We start from the raw sequence: 24,838 nt of genomic DNA on the forward strand, positions 1-24,838 counted from the left end.
GAATTTTTTGATAAGTCTCCAGATTACCATTTTATTATCTCCAGATCATTTTGTAATAGTTTTAAGCCACTAAAACAGTCACAAAGAGTGTTTTTTTTTTTATCCTCTGGAAGACCCGTGGAAAAAGAAAAAAAAAAAAACCCTTGAACAGTGAAGGGTTTAAGAGCATAGGCGCCTTTGTGGTGTTGAGCTGAGTAGAGTATCGAACCAGACGAGGTTTCTCTTATTGAATTTGTTTCCACCATGTTTTCTCGCACTCGCACCTTTCCTTTCATCCCCATCGCCTCCAAAGGTATTACTTTTCTTCTGTCTTCTCTCTTTCTCTTTCTTCACTAACCTAACGTCGTTTCTCTTTCGCGATTCCCAATCAAGTGTGTGCCTCTCCACTCGAAGCTTCCTACTCCACCCACATTGTCGGCGATAAGCCCGTTCTGGTAAGTAACCCATAATCTTCTCATGAATTCAAATTTCTAAGCCATGCCTGCGCCATTGCCACCCACTGTTGTTCCACCAGGTTCGGGATTTTATTCATTCCGCACTCTACCACCCCTTACATGGCTACTTCTCCCGAAGATCGGGCTCCGTTGGAGTTCTTCCTAATGCTATCAAGTTCAATCAGCTTCAAGGTATCGCTCTTTGTATTTGTTTATCTGTTTTCGTTTAATTGATTTTCGAGAATTAATTAGTACTGTTTCTAGTTATTGTAAAATAAAATGAAGTTAATTTTGTTTTACTTTGTCTGAAGCAGGGTGAATAATGTACCTCATCCTATTGATAATGACCTTTTTACAATTTTGACTGCCGGTTATAAATCATAATATGGGGAATTAGTTTTAAAATATCTGCTTTGGATTGTTTCAGCTCAGACAGTTGATCTGTTCTCTGGATTCAAGCAAAACATTGAACTTCTTAAATTCCTGACCTATTTCAATTCAAACACTTGCTATATTTTAAGAAGTTGAATGACTCAATTTTACATTGGTTATAAATTTTCCCTGGTTTGTACTAATGTAATAGAGTGGTGACATTTCAGGCCGTAAAGCTTATATGAAATACTTGGATAATATTTACAGGCAGAGTGACATATCGTGGTTTACACCAGTGGAACTTTTTAAGGTACCCTCTCGATGTGATAAAGATTTTCTAGTCCTTAATTTGTAGAATAATGACTCAGAACGTGGTTTTTTATGGTTCCCAGTTTTGTATGTAGAATTTTTCTCTGTTTTTAAATAATTTATTACATCAAGAATTTATAGTTTCCATGAACTTTCAATCTTTAAGAACTATTATTAAGTCAAGCTCAACCTTCTTGTCAACAGGGGCCTGTAAACAATAGAAATTGATTTAAAGGATTAATCGGTCTCTGTTTTGGGCTGTGAGCATTACCTGCAAATTTATGGTGTTAAGACGGATGCATTTAGGGAAAGTTCAGGCAAGAATTGACTAGGCAAGGCATTTAAGTTAAAATTGAAAACAAGAAAAAAAAATTAATCTAGGCATCACACAGACAATGGGACTGAAGGACCAGGTCTGAATTAGATTCCCAAACTACAAAACCCACAAGGAAAACTTGGATGTTGAAAATATAGTTTAACAATTCACCCAATTCATCATTGGAATCTAAATGGAAAATCAAGCACATATTAGGACGTGAAAACTTTGGTATGCAATTTTTCAGGATTTGTGTTAGTATTTTTTCTTCAGTTTATCAATTTATAGTGAAATTAGTTTCTGGTGCTTGGAAAAGCTGTAGAACCTCAATGAATATTTTTGTTTCTCTTAAAAATTTCAGTCATCTATGTCTAAGCAGTGCTATAGCTCTTTCGTGTTTATTTATTTATGTATTTACTTTTGTAGCCATGGTATGCTCATGCTATTGCTGAAGCCATCATGCGCACGGCAAATTTCTCTGTTCCTCTAAAAGTAAGTGTCTTGCAGTCTTGTTGCATTTGATCAATGTCTTGACTAAGTTCATCTGGCATTTTTCCCCAATCTAAACTTCTCTCTTCATCCAGCAACTGGGCTATATGAGAGCCCTGCATGTGCTGCTATTCAGCACTAAACCACTTATCAGATAATGTTTCACTTATTAGATAATGTTTCACTTCTTTATAAGTATGTTTCATAACTTTATATTATCTCAATAAGCCTCGTATTTTCTTTTTGATAATATAATGTAGTAAGCATCTTAAATTTATCTTGTTTACACAGGCTGTTCCTTTTTACTACTTCAATCAGTAGTTGATACTATCCTCTAATTTGCAATCAGATATATGAAATTGGTGGTGGATCTGGAACTTGTGCCAAGGGTATAATGGATTACATAATGTTGAATGCTCCTGCAAAAGTTTATAACAGTATGACTTACACGTACGTGCCTTGATAGTCAATGTAATATATATTTATTATAAAACCAAATTATAGTGTTAGACACTGTTTTTAATTCTTATGTTAAGATAGTAGGTTTAACTTTTTGTTGTAATATATATCTATTGTCTGTGTAATTCATATATTGTATAATTCTCCCATTAGTAACTTCTATGTAGGTCAATCTTTACTTTGGGGCTTTTAATAATTTCGTTGCAATAATATTAAAGATGAATGATGTAGAAAATTATAAATTAGGAAGCTGTGTCCCTTTTGATTTTACTTGACTATATTCCATTCTCAGCCAATTTGGATGGCATGGTTTGGACCAATTCTGGAGGTAGTTTTCTTATATATTATAAATTATTTTCAATTTCTGATGCACTGAACTAAAATTGTCAAAATTGGTCTGGCCCAACGGGCCAGACTAGGCTGAGTTATTAAATATTACGCCTGATATGTACTAGGCCAATGTCACATGGCTTTGATGGGCTAGATGGGCCAGGCTGTTGATAGTTGCGGCCTTGCAGGAAAAATGTATATCCATTGAAAAGAAGAGAAATATTGTGAATGTTTAATTGAGAGGGTGAAAATAATTAGACTAGGAATAGATTTGTGCGGGCAGTATTAATATTATATATTTTTACTACATTTCAAATTTTAATAATAATAATTTATAGTTATACATGTGTATTATATTTACAAATGTTAAAAAGTTAGTGGGGCAGCTGCCCCACACTCACATGTGAATCCATCCCTGAGTAGGTTCATCATTTAGTAAATTTGTCTTGTGTATTCATTGGAATCATATGATTCAAATCTGAATTACTATCCTGTTTTTTTTTTTTCTTTTACCACAGCTCAGTTGAGATTAGTCCTTCACTTGCTGAGGTGCAAAGAGAAACTGTTGGTGAAGTGCGCAGCCATATACCAAAGTTCAGGGTAGAATGTCGTGATGCTGCTGACAGGAGTGGATGGGGTAGAGTGCAATTATAATTCTTCCAAATTACACATTATTGCGGCTTACAATTATAAAGTGATTCAGAATATAAAGATTAAGCTATCCTATAGTCATTGTATTTACTATTATAATATTTAAAATTTTCATCATTATTATTGCTGAGGGTCTGCAATGGTAAGGCTGCCTCCATGTGACCTGGAGGTAATGTGTTCAAATATTTGAAACATCTTGTTTACTTGTGGGTAAGGTTGTGCACATTTTCCCTTTCCAAATCTTACTAAGTGGAAGCCTCATGCACTAGGTGTATTTTTTCCCCCTTTTTTCCTATTAATAATTTATAACAAAATGACAACAATGGAACAATAAATATGTCCCTTTTATTTTTCCCCGTGAGTCCTACAAGGATATTTCTATTTTTATAACATTTTGTAATGTCTATCATCTCCATTATTTACTTAATTTTCCTATTCCTCATTTCTTTAGTACTCAGGATCCTATTACAATACCCGTGTTGTTAGAAATCTTCATGCTTGAAGAATGCTTCAACTGGAATCACTTGTTGCTTTATTGTGTCTTTTCAAATGTTTTAATTTATATACGAGGGTATGGACTTCTATTTTTTCTTAGGGTACAATGTTGTGGAGGAAGAGAGGATATAGTGGACATCAATGGGTTGAATGGATGATGGTGCACTTTCAGATGTAGGACAAGCTTTAGATATTGCTTTCACACCTGTTGAAATTATGGGGTTTTAGGTCTAGAGGGATGAAAAGGAGAGTGAGACTTTGTATATTATTCTATTGATATTTTGACGGATTACAATGAGGTATAGGTTCTTAAAACCTAGAACACTAATACTTATTTATACTAACCGTATTCCTAATTTAAAAGGATACATATCATGAGATAAGGGAATATTGTAACCAATAGTAAGGAATGATAAGGAAATAGGGAAACTAAACTAATCCTGACGAATAATACAAGACGTTTTAAGATATGATCAAGATAATCTGATTGAATATTTATGGTACATGGACCTCAATTATTTACCTATCTTGCGCTTAAAAAGTTAATTTTGTCAAACTTCTTGCCTCTTATTTTGGATGTATGGTGACTTTGCTGGATAATTTTATGCAGTAATGCTAATGTTGTTCCCTTCTTTACAGGGAAGGTGGAGCAACAACCGTGTTGGGTAATAATGCTTGAGGTGTGTTTTATATTATTTCAATTGTTTCAAGCGGATGCTCTAAAACATCTTTCTGAAGCAAATAATGTATTAGAAAATGGGGGAGAAAGCACGTTTTATACCTCTAAAACCCTAAACTATGATGTTTTAGGGGATAAAATTGGTTAGAAGCCTATATCATGGTAGTGTCACTATGGCAAACAGAAAGTCACATTTTGGCTGCAGTGGCCACTATTGAAAACTCTACTATTTGAATTCCATAGCTGCCCATGGCTGCCTTGCTCTGCTGTTCTTCTATGGTGCTGCTACTGGATAACAACAATTAATTTACTTTGTGTAGGTACTTGATAATCTTCCACATGATCTTATCTATGCAGAGAATCAAATTTCTTCATGGATGGAAGTCTGGGTTGAGAGGCAACATGACCAGTAAGTATCAGCTTTATGTTTAGATGCTGAACATACTGGTGCACATACCCTTTGACACATATTCTAGTGCTTCATTAGGTAGTAGCTATTAGGAAATCTAACAAATATCTCATGATATTTTTTTATATCTTATAATATTTTAGAATATCCTTGATAATGCTTTTTATTTTATGATTTTGCTTTCTTATTTAATTAGCATCTTTGTAATTATAGGTCTAATCATTATCATATGTGTTAGATATAGTTTGATATTATTAAGATATTGTTAGATATTGATAACCACAATATCAAACAATATCTTCTATTTAATCTTTTTATTTTCAGTTACTCTTTTTACTTGTACCTCTCTCTATTATATATAGATTACCCTATGTGTGGTTTATACACAAGGGAGATTAATCTCAATCCCTATCTTCTTTATTCTCAACATGGTATCTAGAGCTTAAGGTTTTTTTTTCCGCTATCGCTGCCTCCACCTCTGCCGCCACCGCCGCTGCTGCCACCGGAGCCGCCGGCGCCACTGCCGGCGCCGCCGCCGGAGTAGTCGCCGGAGTAGTCGCCGGAGTAGTCGCCGGAGCCGTCGCCGGAGCCGTCGCCGGAGACGCTGCCGTAGCCGCTGCCGGAGCCGTCGCCGGAGCCGCTGCCGAAGTCGCCACCACCGTTGTCGTCGCCGGAGTGTTAGTTCCGACCGGCGACCATACAGTTTTGATCATCCCTCACGCGCCATTCGAAGCCGCATTCGAAGCCGCGTGTCTACTAATCCTTGGGTTTTTGATTCAGGAGCCACTGATCATATTACTGGTAACAAATCTTTGTTCTCTTCTTTATCCTCTACTAATCCTTTACCTTCTGTTACACTCGCTGATGGTTCTAGAGTCTCATCTCATGGTGTTGGCACTGTTAAACTTTTTCCTTCTTTAACCATTGATAATGTTCTTTATGTCCCTGGGTCTCCTTTTAACCTGTTGTCCATCAGTCGCCTAACTCGTTCTCTTGATTGTGTTGTTTCTTTTACCAACAATTCTGTCTGTTTACAGGATCGGAGTTCGAAACAGGTGATTGGCACAGGATATGAGTCTCATGGTCTTTATCATCTTCGTCCCTCTACACACATTGGTGCAGTTATGGAGTCTCCCTCTCTTATTCATGCTCAGTTTGGTCATCCAAGCCTTGCCAAGTTACAACAGCTTGTCCCTGCCTTGTCCAAGTTGTCTCGTTTGGATTGTGAGTCGTGTCAATTAGGCAAGCATACTCGTACTTCTTTTCCTCGTAGTGTCACACGTGATGCTTCGTCCCCTTTTGCCTTGGTTCACTCTGACATTTGGGGTCCTAGCCGCGTTAAGTCTACTTTAGGTTTTCAATACTTTGTTACTTTCATTGATGATTACTCCAGATGCACTTGGTTATTTCTAATGAAACATCGTTCGGAATTATTTCATATCTTTCAATCTTTTTTTAATGAAATTAAAACTCAGTTTGGTGTTTCTATTAGAGTTTTGCGTAGTGATAATGGCCGTGAATATCTTTCTCATTCTTTCAAACAATTTATGGCTTCTCACGGTATTCTGCATCAAACTTCTTGTGCTTATACCCCTCAACAAAATGGTGTAGCTGAACGTAAAAATAGACATCTTATGGAAACCACTCGCACTCTTTTAATTCATGGCGAGGTTCCTGAACATTTCTGGGGTGATGCCATTCTTACTGCCTGTTATCTCATTAATCGTATGCCTTCTTCGGTTTTAAAGAATAACATACCTCACTCCATTTTATTCCCTCATGAACCTCTTCATCCCTTACCTTTAAGAGTTTTCGGGTCTACATGTTTTGTTCATAATTTTAGTCCTGGTCTTGACAAGCTTTCTCCTAGATCACATAAGTGTGTTTTCTTAGGGTTTACAAGATCACAAAGAGGATACAAATGTTTTTCTCCTTTTCTTAACCGTTATTTTGTGTCTGCAGATGTCACCTTTAATGAGTTCTCCCTTTATTTTAAGAGTCAATCTTCACCTCTGACTCCATCCAATCCTGACAACTCTTCTAATACCTTTAACGTTCCTATTGTTTGTGACCCTCTTACTGTGTCTTCTTCACCCTCGGTTCCTGCTCCACAGTCACCTGCTCTTCCACCACCTCTTCAGGTTTATAGTCGCCGTAATCGATCACAACCACCACCATGTGACTCCACTCCAGTGCCAACTACTCTGTCTCCTCCGGCTCTGACACCTGAGTCTGACCTTCCCATTGCCCTCCGAAAAGGTATGCGTTCTACCCGTAATCCCTCTCCCCATTATATTGCTTTGAGTTATCATCGCTTGTCATTACCTTTTTATACATGTCTTTCCTCTCTTTCTTCTGTGACCATTCCAAAAATTGTCCGTGACGCTTTAGCCCATCCTGGTTGGCGTCAGGCCATGGCAGATGAATTAAGTGCTCTTCATAATAGTGGAACTTGGGAACTGGTCCCGTTGCCGTCTGGGAAATCTGTTGTTGGTTGCAGGTGGGTGTTTGCTATCAAAGTTGGACCTGATGGTACTATTGATCGCCTCAAAGCTCGTCTTGTAGCCAAAGGTTATACTCAAATTTTTGGGTTGGATTATGGAGATACTTTTTCCCCCGTGGCAAAGATGGCTTCTGTTCGTTTATTTATCGCCATGGCCACTCTTAAACAATGGCCTCTTTATCAACTGGATGTTAAGAATGCTTTCCTCAATGGTGATTTGCAAGAGGAAATTTATATGGAGCAACCTCCTGGGTTTGTTGCTCAGGGGGAGTCTTCTGGGATGGTATGTCGTCTTCGCAAATCACTATATGGCCTAAAACAATCTCCTAGGGCCTGGTTTGGAAAGTTTAGCAATGTTGTTCAACAATTTGGTATGACTCGGTGTGAAACAGATCATTCTGTTTTTTATCAACACTCGAGTGCTGGATGTGTTTACTTGATAGTATATGTTGATGACATCGTTCTTACAGGGAGTAACAACCATGGCATCTCTCAGTTGAAACAACATATCTGTCACCATTTTCAGACCAAAGATCTTGGCAAACTCAGATATTTCTTGGGTATTGAGGTGGCACAGTCCAATGATGGTATTGTTATATCTCAAAGAAAGTATGCCATGGATATTCTGGAGGAAACTGGATTGATGAGTTCAAAGTCTGTTGATACACCCATGGATCCCAATACTAAACTTCTACCAAATCAGGGGGAGCCTATATCTGATCCTGAGCAGTATAGACGATTGGTTGGGAAATTGAATTATCTTACCGTTACTCGTCCTGACATTTCCTTTGCAGTCAGTGTGGTAAGCCAATTTCTTAATTTTCCATCTGAAGATCATTGGAATGCAGTCATTCGCATCTTGAAGTATATTAAAAAATCTCCTGGAAAAGGATTGTTATATGGTTCTAATAACCATACAAGAGTTGTTTGCTATTCAGATGCTGATTGGGCAGGATCTCCTTCTGATAGAAGATCTACATCTGGGTATTGTGTCTCCATTGGTGGTAACTTGATCTCGTGGAAAAGTAAGAAACAGAGTGTTGTAACAAGATCTAGTGCAGAAGCAGAATATAGAGCTATGGCCTCAGCTGCCTGTGAACTTGTTTGGCTCAAGCAATTGCTTCAAGAGTTACAATTTGGAGATATTACTCAAATGACACTTGTATGTGACAATCAAGCTGCCCTTCATATTAGCTCTAATCCTGTCTTTCATGAGAGGACTAAACACATTGAGATTGATTGTCATTTCGTTCGGGAAAAGGTTATGTCTGGAGACATCAAGACTGAGTTTGTTAACAAGTGATCAGTTAGCAGATATTTTTACGAAGTCTTTACGGGGGCCTAGAATTGATTATATTTGTAACAAGCTTGGCACATACGATTTGTATGCTCCAGCTTGAGGGGGAGTGTTAGATATAGTTTGATATTATTAAGATATTGTTAGATACTGATAACCACAATATCAAACAATATCTTCTATTTAATCTTTTTATTTTCAGTTACTCTTTTTACTTGTACCTCTCTCTATTATAAATAGATTACCCTATGTGTGGTTTATACACAAGGGAGATTAATCTCAATCCCTATCTTCTTTATTCTCAACAATATGAATAGGAATATTATTTCGTATATTAATGTGTATTTGTTTCATTAACTCTATATAAAACGGACTTCAATATTGTGTACTTACAGTTTCAATATTTCTTGCATCTAAAATTTTCTTTTTAAAAACCTCATATTAGAGCTGTACCAATTAGTCTCCTCTTCCATCGTGTCTGTTTTTTTAAATGTGATGTGACTGTTATTTTTCTGCTGTTCTAATTTATTTTACCACTGGAAAAATCTGTGACAAGTGTTGTTCGCCAACATTGTCTTTCCCAATAGGTAATGCTTGCCAGCACCAACTTTTCTAGCGACACACCTTGTGCTTGCCCTTTCAGGAGTTTGCCCTGTTGTTTTTGATCATGGCTTCCTCTAGTACTACACCTCACTTCTTTGATAATCCCCTGACAACTTTTGCTACGTATGACAATTTCCTCTACTGGTATGAGCATATCGCTAGACCATTTTTTCTACTACTTTGGTGTTTGTTATGCAACTTTTTTCTCACCAAAGGTCATTAAAGTGACTTCTATTCCCATCCACGATCATTGGCTCTTTTGCCTTAACTAAACCATATTTTTGGGTAGTCACTTCTATTCCTGTGGATGATTATTTCGATGGTGAATTGTGTCGTTTATGGCTCATAATATCATAGCTCTCTGTCCTAGATGTCGTCAGATTTACTTTCACGTTTAAATATTTTCGGTCTCCAGTTATATTGGATTCAAGCTTCCAAATGAGGATTGAGAAAGTCGGACCTTGCTTTGCTTGATTGTTTGCCAAGAAATTTCTCAGTTTGATGATTATTCTAGCTATTTTGCTGTGCCATCTTTGTAGTTATTCTCTCTGGCTTCTCCAGCATCCGAGTTATCTTTCCAACAATTTTTTTTGGTGGAATTCAGTTTTTATGTTTTCTAACTATTTGTTATTTGTGGAGAAATGAATTGTTTTTGTTGCAACAAGTTGAAAGCTTAGTAAGATATATAGCCTGAGGGGGGTTGTTAGAAAAATCTAGGTAATATTTAATGATACTTTTTCTACATCTAAAATATTTTGAAGTATCCTTGACTATATGTTAAGATTTATTTTTATTTTCTATGCTATGATATTTTTCCTTATTTAATTAGGATCTTTATAATTTTAGGCCTATTATATGATGCGAATAGGAATATTATCTCCAATATTTTTTGTATTTATTGTATTAATTCTATTCAAAATATACACCAATGTGGGTAGTCAAGAAGAAACAGTTTCAACATTATCTATTTTTCTCTCATTTGAAAGGGCAGTAACCACAGAGTAAAAAAGAAGAAAGATGTTTTCATTTATCATTTAAGTGATTATGAAATCATAACATTATTATTTGGCCTCCTTATTAGTGAGACATTCAGTGAGTTATACAAGCCCATGCAAGACTCATTAATCACACGTTGTGTTGAGATCATGGACTTGGATAAAACCAACACAACTCACAGCAGTGCAGTATCTACTACTCTGAAAAGCATTTGGTCTAAGGTTTACCCAAAACCACGTAGATGTTGGCTACCGACCGGTTGCTTGGTAAGAGTCTCTTAAATCTTCCCTAAGTCTCTCACACATAAATTGATTATTGCATTTATTATCGTTTCTTTCTCAGAAATTACTTGAGGTTCTCCATGAGGTGTTGCCAAAGATGTCTTTGATTGCCTCTGATTTCAACTACCTGCCAGATGTGAAGTTACCTGGTGAAAGAGCTCCCTTGGTTTCAACTAAAGTATATTCTTCTTATACTTTTAACAAAACCACTGTTGTCTGTGTTTGCATCTTGTAGACTTTAGAGAGAAGTTTAATTAACCGAGTTTCCCTTATGAATGGCAGAAAGATGGGAGCAGCACAGATTATGACAGTTATATGGAGGCTAAGGTTCACTTTATTTCTAGCTTCTTTCACTTTCAACTTTTTTTTTTTCTCCTTATTCTCACTTGTTCACTTCGTCTGGTGTCGTACATTATAGTGGATACTCTGTGTTGCTTGACACACAATCTTAAATTTAATACTATGTTTTAAGTATTATTTCGTAAGTTATGGTGAGGCACTCATGATTTGCTAAAGGTAATTGCTACAGAAGCCGTTGAACGTGACAGTTTGAACGTACTAGAAGTTTTACATTTAATAATTTTAGGGTTAAATATCTTTTTGGTCCCTCAAGTTTCAGTAATTTTTGGAATTAGTCCCTCATCAAAACTTTTGACCAATTTAGTCTTTCATCTTTCAAAATGCGTGAATTTAGTCCTTTTAACCAAATTTTGTTAAGTTTATCTGACGTTTCAAGCACATTTCATGATAGTATTTGAGTTAACATTGAAGCAAAAATGTGTCGAACAATGTAAATAATTTAAATACTATCATGAAATACGTTTGAAACGTCAGATAAACTTAACAAAATTTGGTTTAAAGGATTAAATTCACGCATTTTGAAAGATGAAGGACTAAATTGGTCAAAAGTTTTGATGAGGGACTAATTCCAAATTTCGCTGAAACTTGAGGGACCAAAAACATATTTAACCCATAATTTTATTCAATAAATTCGTATGGCATGATAACATGTGTTTAATAATACGGACTGTATGGTCTAGGAAGTAGGCATTTTTTTGTAAGATGATTAAAAGATGTTGAGAGTCAAATAGGATCATAAATTAAATAAGTGCGAGCCAAAGCTGTTTAGAAGAACCAATAAGGTGCTTTATCCATTTATTTATTTTATGATAGAAACTCCCTTCAAACAGGCTAGGACCAGCTTTTATGCGTTGTTGAGAGGAACCATTTTCGTTAGTTACTAGTGATCAGGAACGATCTAAATTACAAACATATATTTCCTTACAAGAAACTTAAAAGGCCGTTGGGAGCATAAATGCCTTGGTGGTATAATAATATGAAGAACCTGAAGCATAGCATAAATGTCTTGGTACTAGTGTAGTTTAAATTGCCATTCTTTAGCAAGTTTCTTTAAATTGCAAGATGAAATGATGTTTTAAAAGTTATCCCCGTGATTGATATTACTTGCCTGTCTCTTACTAAACACAAGTGATTGAGTATTTCATATTAATTTCTGGATCGTTTTGTTATTTCCACTTGCATCATATGACTATTTAAGCTCAGTTACCATTTCACACGTGTACAGAACTAATTACGCATGCTGTCTTGTCATAGAACAATTTCTTCCTTTAACATGTGTTTACCTTTTGCAGGGTGACGCTGATATCTTCTTTCCTACAGACTTTTGGCTCTTGGAGCGAATAGATCATTATTGTTCTGGGTGGCTAAAACTTCATGGTGATCATACGTCAAAAAAAGGAAAGAAAAGGAGAACAATTACGGTAAGGCAATACCAGATGTCTTTTGCTTCAAATGGTTAGCAACTTAGTGTTTTCTTGCTCAATGGTTTATATTTGATGTAGCTGGAAACATCATCTTTCATGGAGGAGTTTGGTTTACCCACAAAAACGAGAACCAAGGATGGATACAACCCACTCTTGGATGACTTCAAAAATACCAAATTTTATCTTAGTGTCCCTACACACAATATTAAGTAGCTATAGTCATGCTCAATACAAGTACTCTCATTCACAAGGACGTGCCACGGACGTGTACCATCATTTCATGGTCTTTGAGCATAAATGAGTTTCAAAGTACCGTGTCTGCGGTCATACGTAATCGATGGCATTTTTTTCCTTGGACATGTAGCCTTCCTATCTGATACCCCTCAAATTGTTTGATTTAATTGTAATACACATTTTTACATAGGTTTTAGATCAACACGACTTTTATAGATCACAATAATCTTTGTAACATCGTATTTGGTAGAATTCTGATTTGTACACTGCAAGATCTTACCCTCAAGGTATATACCTCGCCAAGTGATACCTCATCCTCAAGAATTTGAAGATGAAAAGAAACATCTACTCTCTCAATAAAAGTTGAAAGATTATAAAGGCTTTACGAATGAGAGATTAAAAATATGATTTTTATTATTAATAATGATGAAATTTAAGTATTTGGGAGTGGTAAATGCTTCAATATTTTTAATAAGCTATGATATTACTATAAAAGCTTCAATATTAACCAACATATAATTCCCATGTGTTTAAAGTAGTTGGTGGAGGTTTTCAAAAGAAAATTAACATAGACATACAAAGACCCTACTACAAACTCAACTTCTAGCAATAACAACTCAGCTTATGAAGGCACCACTACAAACGACAATATAAATACATCAGAAACATTCAACATAAGCATTTTATAAAGCATTTCTACCATCATTATTTGAAAATGAGATGGAATGCTGTAACTGAGTACTGATAGCTCCCTTCTTGGAGAAGAAGATGAACAAGCATCCATGAGTTTCTCCCAACCATGAATCAGAACATGAACTGCTGAAAATGAGACATATTCAACAATTAATTACCCTATTGGTGGTTAGGTATAATGTCTAATAACCAAAATGATTTCATATATATATATATATATATATATATATATATATATATATATATATATTACATGAGAAGAACAAAAATAAGAAAACTCACCTATTACTTTTTATTGTTCCATAGGTACAACCTTGGGGTCCCATGACTTTGACGCAGAATATCCATCCCAAGGATGCCAATCTTGAACCCGAGCAAGCTCAACTTGGTCACCTTTTTTCTCTGCATTACTTTTCCTAACCAATCCATGAATCCCTTCTAATTCAAATGTGATCTCTTTCATAGTTGGACGTTTCCTTCCATTCAACTCTAAGCATCTATTTGCAAGATTAGCAACGGCAATGATTTGTCCCTTCTCTGCTTCTTTCACAACTCTTTTGTCAATAATCTCAAACAGATTGTCCTCCTCCAGACACTCAACAAAATATGATGCTAAACTCTTGAACTCTCCAGAACTCGCTGGTGATATTGGTTTTTGGCCTGTTAGAAGTTCAGCAAGAACTACTCCAAAACTGTACACATCGCTTTTCTCTGTAAATTGACTGGTGTGAAAATATTCAGGATCCAAATAACCAAAGGTACCTTGAACAACTGTAGTAAGATGAGTAGCATCAACAGAAATTACCCGGGATGTTCCAAAATCTGCAATTTTTGCCCTATACTTTTCATCCAATAGTATATTTGTGGATTTGATATCTCTATGATAAATGGGTTTAGATGCAACTGAGTGCAGGTAAAATAGAGCTCCTGCAATTTCCGTGCCAATTCTCAAACACATCTCCCATGTCATTGGTAATAACTCCTTCTTCTGATCATGCAAATATTCAAAAAGATTACCATTAGGAATGAATTCATAAACAAGAAGGGGAATTTCTGTCTCCAAACAACATCCTAACAACCTAACCACATTTCTATTGTTGATTTGTGAGAGAATGACAAACTCATTGATGAACTCTTCAACATTTCCTTCCACCTTAAACTTCTTCACTGCAACAATTCTACCATCTACTAGCATTCCTTTGTAAACAGTGCCTTGCCCTCCTTTTCCAACAACTCTATCCGTATTAAAGTTGTCAGTGGCTTTCTCTAAATCATCCAAGCTAAAGAGAATAGCTTTCTCTACATTAGCTTCATTAGATGACATTCTTTGTTGCAACAACAAACCACCATTGTTTTTGAAGAACTTCTGTTTACGTTTCTCTATCACTCTCTTCCTTACAACCTTATACAACAACCATAGACCAAGGAGAAAAATGACAGATCCCAGACTTGACGAAACTCCTACACAAATTTGTCACGATAAATTCATGGATTGTAATTTGTCCATTACAAAAGTTGTTGTGCATGCATCTATAGTAGTAACAAAACGAAAATTCACAGAGATGCAGTTAACAATCTGGAAATTACAAAAAACTATTTATATATATATATATATATATATATATATATATATAATCATATTTAGATAACTTTTCATAAATACTTATAAAAAATAAAATGAATTTCTATCACAATAAAATTACCTTATATAAGTTAATTTGTAGAAACTTTCTTTTTTGTGCTATAATTAGAAAGTTTTATTAGTCTAAATCTATATTTATACATGGTAGTCTTCATAACTACCTTTATAAATTAATACGCACCTACTATAGCCCAGTTCTTCGTTAGACTGTGATTGTAACCTGGGATGGATGAAACATCAGAAACCAAGTTAGATTATAGGTTTTACTTTACATGTATATATTAATCTCTTGAGGTAAACTTGAACTTATGAGACTGCATGGAATTAATTAATTTGACGGCAATATTTGAACTGTACTTAGATAGATTTTAGATCATATTTTAAAGATGTATGCATACAACAATGATAAAACGAGAAAACCTGAGCAATGTTAAATACAATATCAGTTGTAGCACAGTATAAATAAAAGTTACGGCATAGAGATCACACCAGTGCAGCCTCCTGCAACGTAGGGATTGCCATAGAAGCCTCCTAAGCAGTAGCATTGCCAACCAGTGCTTGTGTTTTGTGAAGATCCAAAATTAGAGCGACTACAAGTGGCATGATCTGATTCTGAAAGGAGTTGACGGGTAGAATTGTGAAGCATGTTGTCCAAAATCTCCCACTCAAGCATTGCAGGAACATAATCCGAACTGTTAAGCCCATACGTATCTCGCTGGTACAAGTCTCGATATCCAATGAATGCATAACGACACTTTTCACTCCCAGTGTCATTGTTTTTGGTGTTCAAATCTTCAAGTGTTGCGTTATATTCTGAGAGATAGTTGGGCAGTGAAGTCTCGCAGCAGTACCTGCCACTGCAACTACTTATCGAGCCCAAGTTACCGTTGACTTCTTCACTGTCGTCACAAATGGACACACAGCAACCAACAGTGGACCCGTTGGATTGAAAAAAAGCAAGGTTGTTGCATCCAACGGCCACAAACATGTTGAATTTCTGGGAATACACAAAAGGGCTTCCTCTCAGGTTGATTACTTCTGGCTTCGCTCTTCTGCTTGGGCAATTCCAACGGAAAATTGGATTCATGATATATACCCAATTCAAGCCTAGGGCTATCACTTCCAGATTTAAAGACTTTAAGTAGGGTTTTTGACCTTCGGAAGTTTCTCTGCATTCTACTTCAAACCACTTGCCTACGTAGCATTTGGGATCTTTCATTCCAAAAGGGTAAGAGATTTCAACACCTCCACATCTGAAACTACACCCAGGTTTTGCTATAATAAGCCCTTCTGTATAATATGTCTCTGCAGGATATGTCAGTGTAGGATATGACAGTGCAGAATATGCCAGAGCATACATAGGCAATGTTATGAACATCATGATGATGATGAGAAATTGTATTTGCAGAATCATTGTGGCTAAAACAGTGATCTCAATATATCTATACCAGATAATTTGAAGAAGCTTATATTTATGCATAACTTAAGTCAACTCTGCTTAATGAGTTTTTGAGTATTTTATTGATCTACTGGGAGTCAATAATATTACCTTTATATTTTCTAATATAATATTACATTAATAAATTTTAAATTATTTTGTGTTTGCTTATCTATCTCGGTCAGCACACAAGTGGAGAGTTGTTATTTGTAATTTTGGTATTATAAAGTAATTTGCTTTTCACTGAAAGTTCGTTTAATTTGAATAATTCTCCATTTCCTACAGTGGTGAGCTATGAGGAGATGATGGTTTGACCGAGATGGATGGGTGAAATTCTCATAACAAATTCAAAGAAATTTCCTCATCATCTTCACTCTCCAAATAGCCAAAATGTCATGTTAAGATATCTATATATAACTTAGACTTGTTTTTATTAATATATTATCAAATATCTTTTGTTTGAACAGTACTCATTTATTTAATTCCTCACCTCCATTTAAAAACTGATCATTGTTTAATTGATCAACAATTGAAATGTTCGTTGACTCAGGACATTTATACTAAGATAAATACTTATCTTTCGGAGTGAATATATATATATATATATATATATATATATATATATATATATATATGTGTGTGTGTGTGTGTGTCATGTTTCATGCTTCTATATTTGTTATGCTATTATTAATTAATTTAACTTTTGTTCTTGCAAAGACTAGCTATATTGATCTTATAAGATCACTAACTCGGTTGAGAACTCCTCCATTGTTTATCTTTCTGGATCTTTTTGGCTTTCGGTTTTCTTGTTGATTTAAGATGGGGTACATGCAAAAGTAGATTAAAGCTGAAGTCAATTTTAATTTAATCTCAGAGCTTAAGGATCCTTATGTTTTAGAAGCTCACCTTTCTCCAATGATGATGTAGCTCGATAGTTGACAATGTTCGTTTCTTGGCCGATATATCTGACTGGCCAAGCAAAGTCGAGTGGTGGCCGAGTGGATAATAGTACATTGACCTCCAGGCTCCAACATATGTGTAGAGTTTACTTTTTGAAAGAAAAATTCATAATTTTTCATAGTAAATATATATTAGTGTATAACATGGTTCGTTTACAAGATAAATTACATAATTCATATATAATTATGTAATTATATATATATATATATATTTAAAAAACCGTATATCTTTTATTGAACATAAAATTTGAAGAATTTTCTTGACCTAACATGAAATTAAGAACAGTCGTGCCAAAATAGTTTTGTCCATTGACTTTGGAAGTTAACATCTAATTTATAAGTAAATCATTTATAAAAGTAATAACAGAATCACAACATACAAAATTAACCACCAAAATATCAATTCTCTCCTAAACAATAATATGTTAATAAAATTTAAACTAAATATAAGATGAACTTAGGTCCATAAACTTTAAGTTGACTTTTTGATGTCTCGTCCATCTTCAAGTATTGGATAGGACCTTGGACGATTGAGATGGTACACAACCCCAGTCTTAAGCCGAAGTGTCTAAGGTGTAAAGGTTGAAAAAATTCGCTAAACTCAATATTGAATACTTCCTTACCAAAATTTTTTCAATTGTTTTGACTCATTTTCTTGTCTTGTTAGTTTTTAAATTTGGTGTTATCTCTTTTCAGGTAGCCACTTTTTTTTCCACTCTACTGCTCTACTTTTTCTCACCCCATCCTTAGGTAAGTTTCTCTCTTTTATGTTAAATTATGATGTAATATCTCTATTTTGCATAGAACTGTCAAACTCGGTTAGAATCATAGGTCAACTCGACCCATCATGGGTTCGAGTCGTTATACTGGTTAATTTTTTACCCAGTCCACCAACAATCCGACTCACTTGAGCTGAACCTGTGGTGAGCCGGATTGGTGAGCCAACCGCATGTAAAGGGTTACACAAATATTTTTTATTATATTGAACTTTTTATTTTGATCGAATTAAGTTGTTTGTAATTTATTGTTAGAAATTTGTATTTTTGTGATTTTGGTTTGAATATGGAGTTTAACATCATTTTGGATTATATATGTATTGTATTGAATTTTATTTAGACAATCAGAATTATAATTTAGTTGTTTTGTAACCCAAGAAAAAACAATTGTAGTTTTTTAATTGAGTCAATATGTTTAATCCACTAACCCATAGTGGGCCGAGTTGAGTTCAATTTTTTTTTTGTCACTAATAAGTGAATCGGGTTGGATTAACTCACTAAGTAACCAATCCGTAGTTTGGATTGATTCACTAAGTGACCAATCCGTAGTTTGAATTGACTCACTAAATGACCAATCCGTAGTTGACCGAACTAAACTAGGCCACATGGCCGTTTTCACCACTCTAATTTTACACCGGTGATTCATGCAATGGTTTAATATGCATGAGTTTTAGAACCTTGGATAAATAAAACAATGATATATGGATGTTATCGCAATCATTAATCACTAAAACATTGATTATGTGATGGTTGAGGTTTTAGAATTTATTTGTTAAAGATTATAACATGTGTATATCACTTAAACATTGTTGGTAGACTCAAGTATAGAATTAGGCATTGCAAGGAGGGTTTACAAAATTAATTATTCTTTTATTCTATCTTCAAATTTTACTCAATTTGTAATTCATTTGAATCATTCTTAATGATATAGAAATTGTTAATATTTCTTGAATAAATCCATCATGAAGATTAGTGCTTTGCTATATGAAGTTTAATAAAATTTGATAAAGATAAGTTCTAGCGAGACGAATGAATATCAAATTTAAGCTTAAATATGTTCCAAGTCTATGATAATTTTATAATCTTCTTGAGTCTCATTAAGTTTTTTTTTATTATCTTATAAAATTTTAAAACTTTTCAATTTCTGGTTTTTTTTTTTAATATTTTTTGAATTTTTTTTTATTTTTAACACGTGTTACTACACAGTTGTGCCGCGTGTCACATTTTGACACGTGACACAACTATGAAGTGACACGTGTAAAAAATTAAAAAATTCAAAAAAACCAGAAATTGACACGTGACATTGACTTTAACATTGTCTGGTCAAACTAACAGTAAACACCAAATTGAGTCATTTTTTAAGAAAATAAAGACCAAATTGAGACAACAAAAAATTTGAAGACCAAATTGAAATTTCATGACAAATAGAGGAATTAAAAGAGTAATTTAACCTAAATTTTTTTATCAACTATAGGATGTGACAGAAATTTTGTTATTCATCATGTCACCATACAAAATATATATATATATATATATATATATATATATATATATATACTTATTTATTTATATAATTGAAAAATCTTGCTTAATTATAAGTGCACATAAGCTAAAATAACATATATGAAAATTGTAGCAAACAACTCAGCTTATAAATGTCTGTATGTGTTACAAAGGCGCTATTCCAAACGACACTATATAAACACATCAGCTACATTCAACATAAGCATTTTATAAAGCCTTACTACTAAATATTTCAAAATGAGATCGAATGCTGAAACTGAGTATTCTAGCTCCCTTCTTGGAGAAGAAGATGAACAAGCATCGATGAGTTTTTTCCACAACCATGAATCAGAACATGAGCAGCTGAAAATGAGATATATTCAACAATTAATTACCCTAGACATAATATTTGTAATAACCAAAATGAATATATATGTTTTACATGAGAAGAACAAAAATAAGAACACTCACCTCTTATTTTTTACTGCACCGTAGGTATAACCTTGGAGTCCCATGAATTTGACGCAGAATATCCATCCCAAGGATGCCAATCTAGAACTCGTGCAACCTCAACTTGGTCACCTTTTTTCTCTGCATTACTTTTCCTAATCAATCCATGAATCCCTTCTAATTCAAATGTGATCTCTTTCATAGTTGGACGTTTCTTTCCATTCAACTCTAAGCATCTACTTGCAAGATTAGCAACAGCAATGATCTCTCCCTTCTCTGCTTCTTTCACAACTCTTTTGTCAATAATCTCAAACAGATTGTCCTCCTCCAGACACTCAACAAAATATGATGCTAAACTCTTGAACTCTCCAGAACTCGCTGGTGATATTGGTTTTTGGCCTGTTAAAAGTTCGGCAAGAACTACTCCAAAACTGTACACATCGCTTTTTTCTGTAAATTGACTTGTGTGAAAATATTCAGGATCCAAATACCCAAAGGTACCTTGAACAACTGTAGTAAGATGAGTAGCATCAACAGAAATTACCCGGGATGTTCCAAAATCTGCAATTTTTGCCCTATACTTTTCATCCAACAGTATATTTGTGGATTTGATATCTCTGTGATAAATGGGTTTAGATGCAACTGAGTGCAAGTAAAACAGAGCTCCTGCAATTTCAGTGGCAATTCTCAAACACATCTCCCATGTCATTGGTAATAACTCCTTCTTCTGGTCATGCAAATACTCAAAGAGATTACCATTTGGAATGAATTCATAAACAAGCAGGGGAATTTCTGTCTCCAAACAACATCCTAACAATCTGACCACATTTCTGTTGTTGATTTGTGAGAGAATGACAAACTCATTGATGAACTCTTCAACATTTCCTTCCACCTTAAACTTTTTCACTGCAACAATTCTGCCATCTACTAGCATTCCTTTGTAAACAGTACCTTGCCCTCCCTTTCCAACAACTCTATCCATATTAAAGTTGTTAGTGGCTTTCTCTAAATCATCCAAGCTAAAGAGAATAGCTTGGTCTACATTAGCTTCATTAGATGACATTCTTTGTTGCAACAACAAACCTCCATTCTTTTTGAAGAACTTCTGTTTACGTTTCTCTATCACTCTTTTCCTTACAACCTTATACAACAACCATAGACCAAGGAGAAAAATCACAGATCCCAGACTTGACGAAACTCCTACACAATTTGTCACAATAAATTCATTGGATTGTAATTTGTCCATTACAAAAGTTGTTGTGCATGCTCTATAGTACTAACAAAACGAAAATTACAGGAATTTAGTTAACGACCTACAAAAGACAAAAAAAAAATATACAATCATATTTAGATAATTATTTTCATAAATACTTCTAAAAAATAAAATGATATTTTACAGTAAAATCACCTCATATATAAGTTAGTTTGCAGAACTTTTTTCTTAGTTTTGTTCGGCTATAATTAGAAAATTTTATTAGTCTAAATCTATATTTATATATTAGTCTTAATAACTGCCTTTCTAAATTTGATACGTACCTACTATAGCCCACTTCTTCGCTTGACTGTGATTGTAATAACCTGGGATGGCTGAAACATCAGAAACCAAGTTAGATTATAGGTTTTAACTTACATGTATATACTAATCTCTTGAGGTAAACTTGAACTTACGAGACTCATGGAATTAATTAATTTGACAGCAAAAGTTGAACTGTACTAGATTTTAGAACATATTTTAAAGATGTATGCGTGCATATAACAACGATAAAAGAAAAACGTGAGCAATGTTAAATACAATATCAGTTGTAGCAAAAAAAAAAATTGCATAGACATTATTTTATAAAACATATAGAAGAGTGTAAATAAAAGTTACTGCATAGAGATCACACCAGTGCAGCCTCCTGCAACGTAGGGGTTGCCATAGAAGCCATTTAAGCAATTGCATCTCCAAGCAGAGCTTGTGTTTTGCGAAGATCCAACATTAGAGCGACTACAAGTGGCATAATCTGATTCTGAAGGGAATTGATGGGTGGAATTGTCAAGCGTGTTGTCTAATATCTCCCACTCAAGCATTGCAGGAATATAATCCTTATCGTTAAGCCCATAATCATATAGCCGGTACGAGTAATGTGTAATAAACGCATAACTACACCGTTGACTCACAGTATTATTGTTTTCTGTGTTAAAATCGTGAAGTGTTGCGTTATATTCTAACAGATACTTGGGCAGTGAGGTATCACAGCAGTACCTGCCACTGCAACTATCTTCTCTTTGGAAGTCGAAGTAATTGTTGACTTCATCGCTGTTATCACAAATGGACACACAACAAGCAACATTGGACCCATTCGAGTGCAGAACAGCTAGGTTGTTGCAACCAAGGGACACAAATCTGTTGAATTTCTGGGAATACACGAAAGGGCTTCCTCTCAGGTTTATTACTTCGGGCTTCGCTCTTCTGCTTGGGCAGTTCCAACGGAAAATTGGATTCATGATATATACCCAATTCATGCTGATGGCCATCACCTCCAGATTTAAAGACTTTATGAAGGGTTTTTGACCGTTAGAAGTTTCTCTGCATTCTACTTCAAACCACTTGCCTGCGTAGCATTTGGGATCTTTCATTCCAAAGGGGTAAGAGATGTCAACACCTCCACATCTGGAACTACAACCAGGTTTTGCTATGATATTCTCTTGTGAAGAATATGGCAGTGCATACATTGGCAATGTTATCAACATGATGACGATGATGAGAGATGGTAGTTGCAGCATCATTGTGGCTAAAACAACCATTTCAATATCTACTTAATTAGAAGAAGCCTATATTTATATATGTATAACTTGAGATAACTTTGCTTAATGGATTTTTAAGAATTTTATTGATCTGCTCTGCTCTTTTCCTTTCATTTTAATTCATCAATTTATGTGTTTATTTCTATGATTCTATAAGTCTATAATTTATAATTTTATAATTCTATAATTCAAGTATTTTATTATTTTCTAATTTTTAATTGTATAATTTTCAATTATATAACTGTATACTTTTATAATTTTAAAGTTATAATCATTTTGTTTGCTTATCTATCTCAGTCAACACACAAGTGGAGAATTATCGTTTGTAATGCTTTTTCCACTGAAAGTTCGTTTAATACAAAATCATGTTTGATTTAAACACCTAAATTCAAAATTTGGCAGAGGAGAAATGGACAGGTTTGAATAATTCCACTGCCTGCACTGGTGAGCTATGAAGACATGATGGTTTGACAGGAATGCATGGGTAAAATTCTCATAACAAATTCAAAGAAATTTCCTCATTGTCTTCACTATCCAAATAGCCAAAATGTCAACATATCTATAATGTTAGAAAATATTATTCAAATAATACTATTAATAATAAAATTATAATAATAATAATAATTATTAGAACAATAATAATATTGAAATGTATACGAATCAAAGAATATTAATCAGAAACTCAACAATTATAATAACAATAAGGGATAAAAAAATAAATAAATGAGGAAAGGATAGAAAAAATTTGGGTTGAGGCACGCATGACGTTATCCTTAGAGAGGAAATGTCCCCGCTGCACAGGACAATACAAATACACAATCATATGTGTTTCTCTCCCAAGATACAACAACCCGTCAGATCGATTGAGTGTAACGAAAGATCTTCGAACCTTATGAATACCAATGTATAGAGAAGAAAAGAAGAATACTTCAGAGAAAAATCTAGTATTTGTGGTTGTTTTGTTATGTCTTTCTCCATGCACCTAGGTGGTATTTATAGATAAAAAAGGAAGACACAAGAGTAAATTGTCATAAAAAATATAGCCGTTAATCACAAATCACATCAACCCATAAGAATTAAAGTTCATGAAAACTTTAGTAACAGTAGAATTTTTATTTAATTATTTATTTTTTAAATTATAATTAAATATTTCCAACAATCCCCCACAAAATTTAAAATAAAACAAAATATATTATCTTTTAAAACAAAATATTGTAGTTCAGCGTAAAGAACCTTCCGGGTTTGAGCCTTACATCTAGTGTTTATAAACTTCCACCCGAGAAAATGCAAAGACTTGATTGTCTTGAGCAACATCCCTTGTAATTGGATTTTAGTAAATAACATGTACAATATCGGTATTTATTATATATTCTAATCAATGAGTGCACGTTACAACCTTGTGCATGTATCTTGTTTCGTGAATGTCACTTAGAGACTTGTACATGTCTCACAATGGCGGCCCCACAATCACACTCACTAGGTAAACCCTCAAAGGGTGGTTTGTGACTAACACCCCTACAATAATTGTTATTGGATTTATTAAGAGGTATTTTAAAAAATAATATATAAGCATAATAATGCATATACCTCAACTTAATTATTGCCACAATTTATAGTACACTTCACCATAGGAATGAGACATAAAATATAATCAAATTATTTGGTGTACTTTAGTCAACAACTTCTTTCTTACCCATTGAACTTCATTCCATGGGATCGTCATTCATGTAGATGAGTGTCTGTTGTTGCAACTAATTTATGGGTTTTAGTCTCATTTTCCTCGATGACTCAAATACTCATTAATGCATCAATCCTTTGGTGAGCGGAACTGCAACTTTTCCTGACTTGACAAAGTCAAGAAAATTAATACATGAGTGATAACTTTCTAATAAATTTATGTCTCACTCTCTTATTGATTTTTTTTTTCAATAAAATTTTTGCTATAAGCT

At 34.4% G+C, this 24,838-nt stretch overlaps 3 protein-coding genes across 4 annotated transcripts; 1 reads left to right on the forward strand and 2 right to left on the reverse strand.

The window, feature by feature from the left end:
- The first annotated feature begins 116 nt into the window (after positions 1–116).
- On the forward strand, positions 117–12,893 carry LOC114186651. Its single transcript, XM_028074620.1, has 14 exons — positions 117–292; positions 373–434; positions 515–626; positions 1,034–1,116; positions 1,858–1,923; positions 2,270–2,370; positions 3,228–3,346; positions 4,495–4,535; positions 4,855–4,943; positions 10,428–10,608; positions 10,685–10,801; positions 10,906–10,950; positions 12,276–12,404; positions 12,486–12,893. The coding sequence occupies exons 1-14, from the start codon at positions 244–246 to the stop codon at positions 12,618–12,620; spliced, it is 1,329 nt and encodes a 442-aa protein (XP_027930421.1). The 5' UTR covers positions 117–243; the 3' UTR covers positions 12,621–12,893.
- Positions 12,894–13,096: 203 nt separating this feature from the next.
- On the reverse strand, positions 13,097–16,428 carry LOC114187054 (wall-associated receptor kinase-like 10). Of its 2 annotated transcripts, none has more exons than XM_028075173.1 (4): positions 15,466–16,428; positions 15,158–15,196; positions 13,617–14,795; positions 13,097–13,457 (listed from the first exon to the last, which is right to left on the reverse strand). In XM_028075173.1, exons 1-3 carry the CDS (start codon positions 16,388–16,390, stop codon positions 13,627–13,629), a joined length of 2,133 nt encoding a protein of 710 aa, XP_027930974.1. In that variant the 5' UTR covers positions 16,391–16,428; the 3' UTR covers positions 13,097–13,457; positions 13,617–13,626. The 2 variants fall into 2 exon arrangements, with proteins under 2 accessions (XP_027930974.1, XP_027930975.1); XM_028075174.1 differs by having other exon boundaries at positions 13,097–13,460.
- Positions 16,429–19,779: 3,351 nt separating this feature from the next.
- Positions 19,780–22,871, reverse strand: LOC114187598 (wall-associated receptor kinase-like 10). Its single transcript, XM_028075883.1, has 4 exons — positions 21,989–22,871; positions 21,639–21,689; positions 20,124–21,302; positions 19,780–20,015 (listed from the first exon to the last, which is right to left on the reverse strand). Exons 1-3 carry the CDS (start codon positions 22,869–22,871, stop codon positions 20,134–20,136), a joined length of 2,103 nt encoding a protein of 700 aa, XP_027931684.1. The 3' UTR covers positions 19,780–20,015; positions 20,124–20,133.
- Between the last annotated feature and the right edge of the window lie 1,967 nt (positions 22,872–24,838).

Source organism: Vigna unguiculata, chromosome 6 (genome assembly GCF_004118075.2).
Source record: "Vigna unguiculata cultivar IT97K-499-35 chromosome 6, ASM411807v1, whole genome shotgun sequence".
Lineage (NCBI taxonomy): Eukaryota > Viridiplantae > Streptophyta > Magnoliopsida > Fabales > Fabaceae > Vigna > Vigna unguiculata.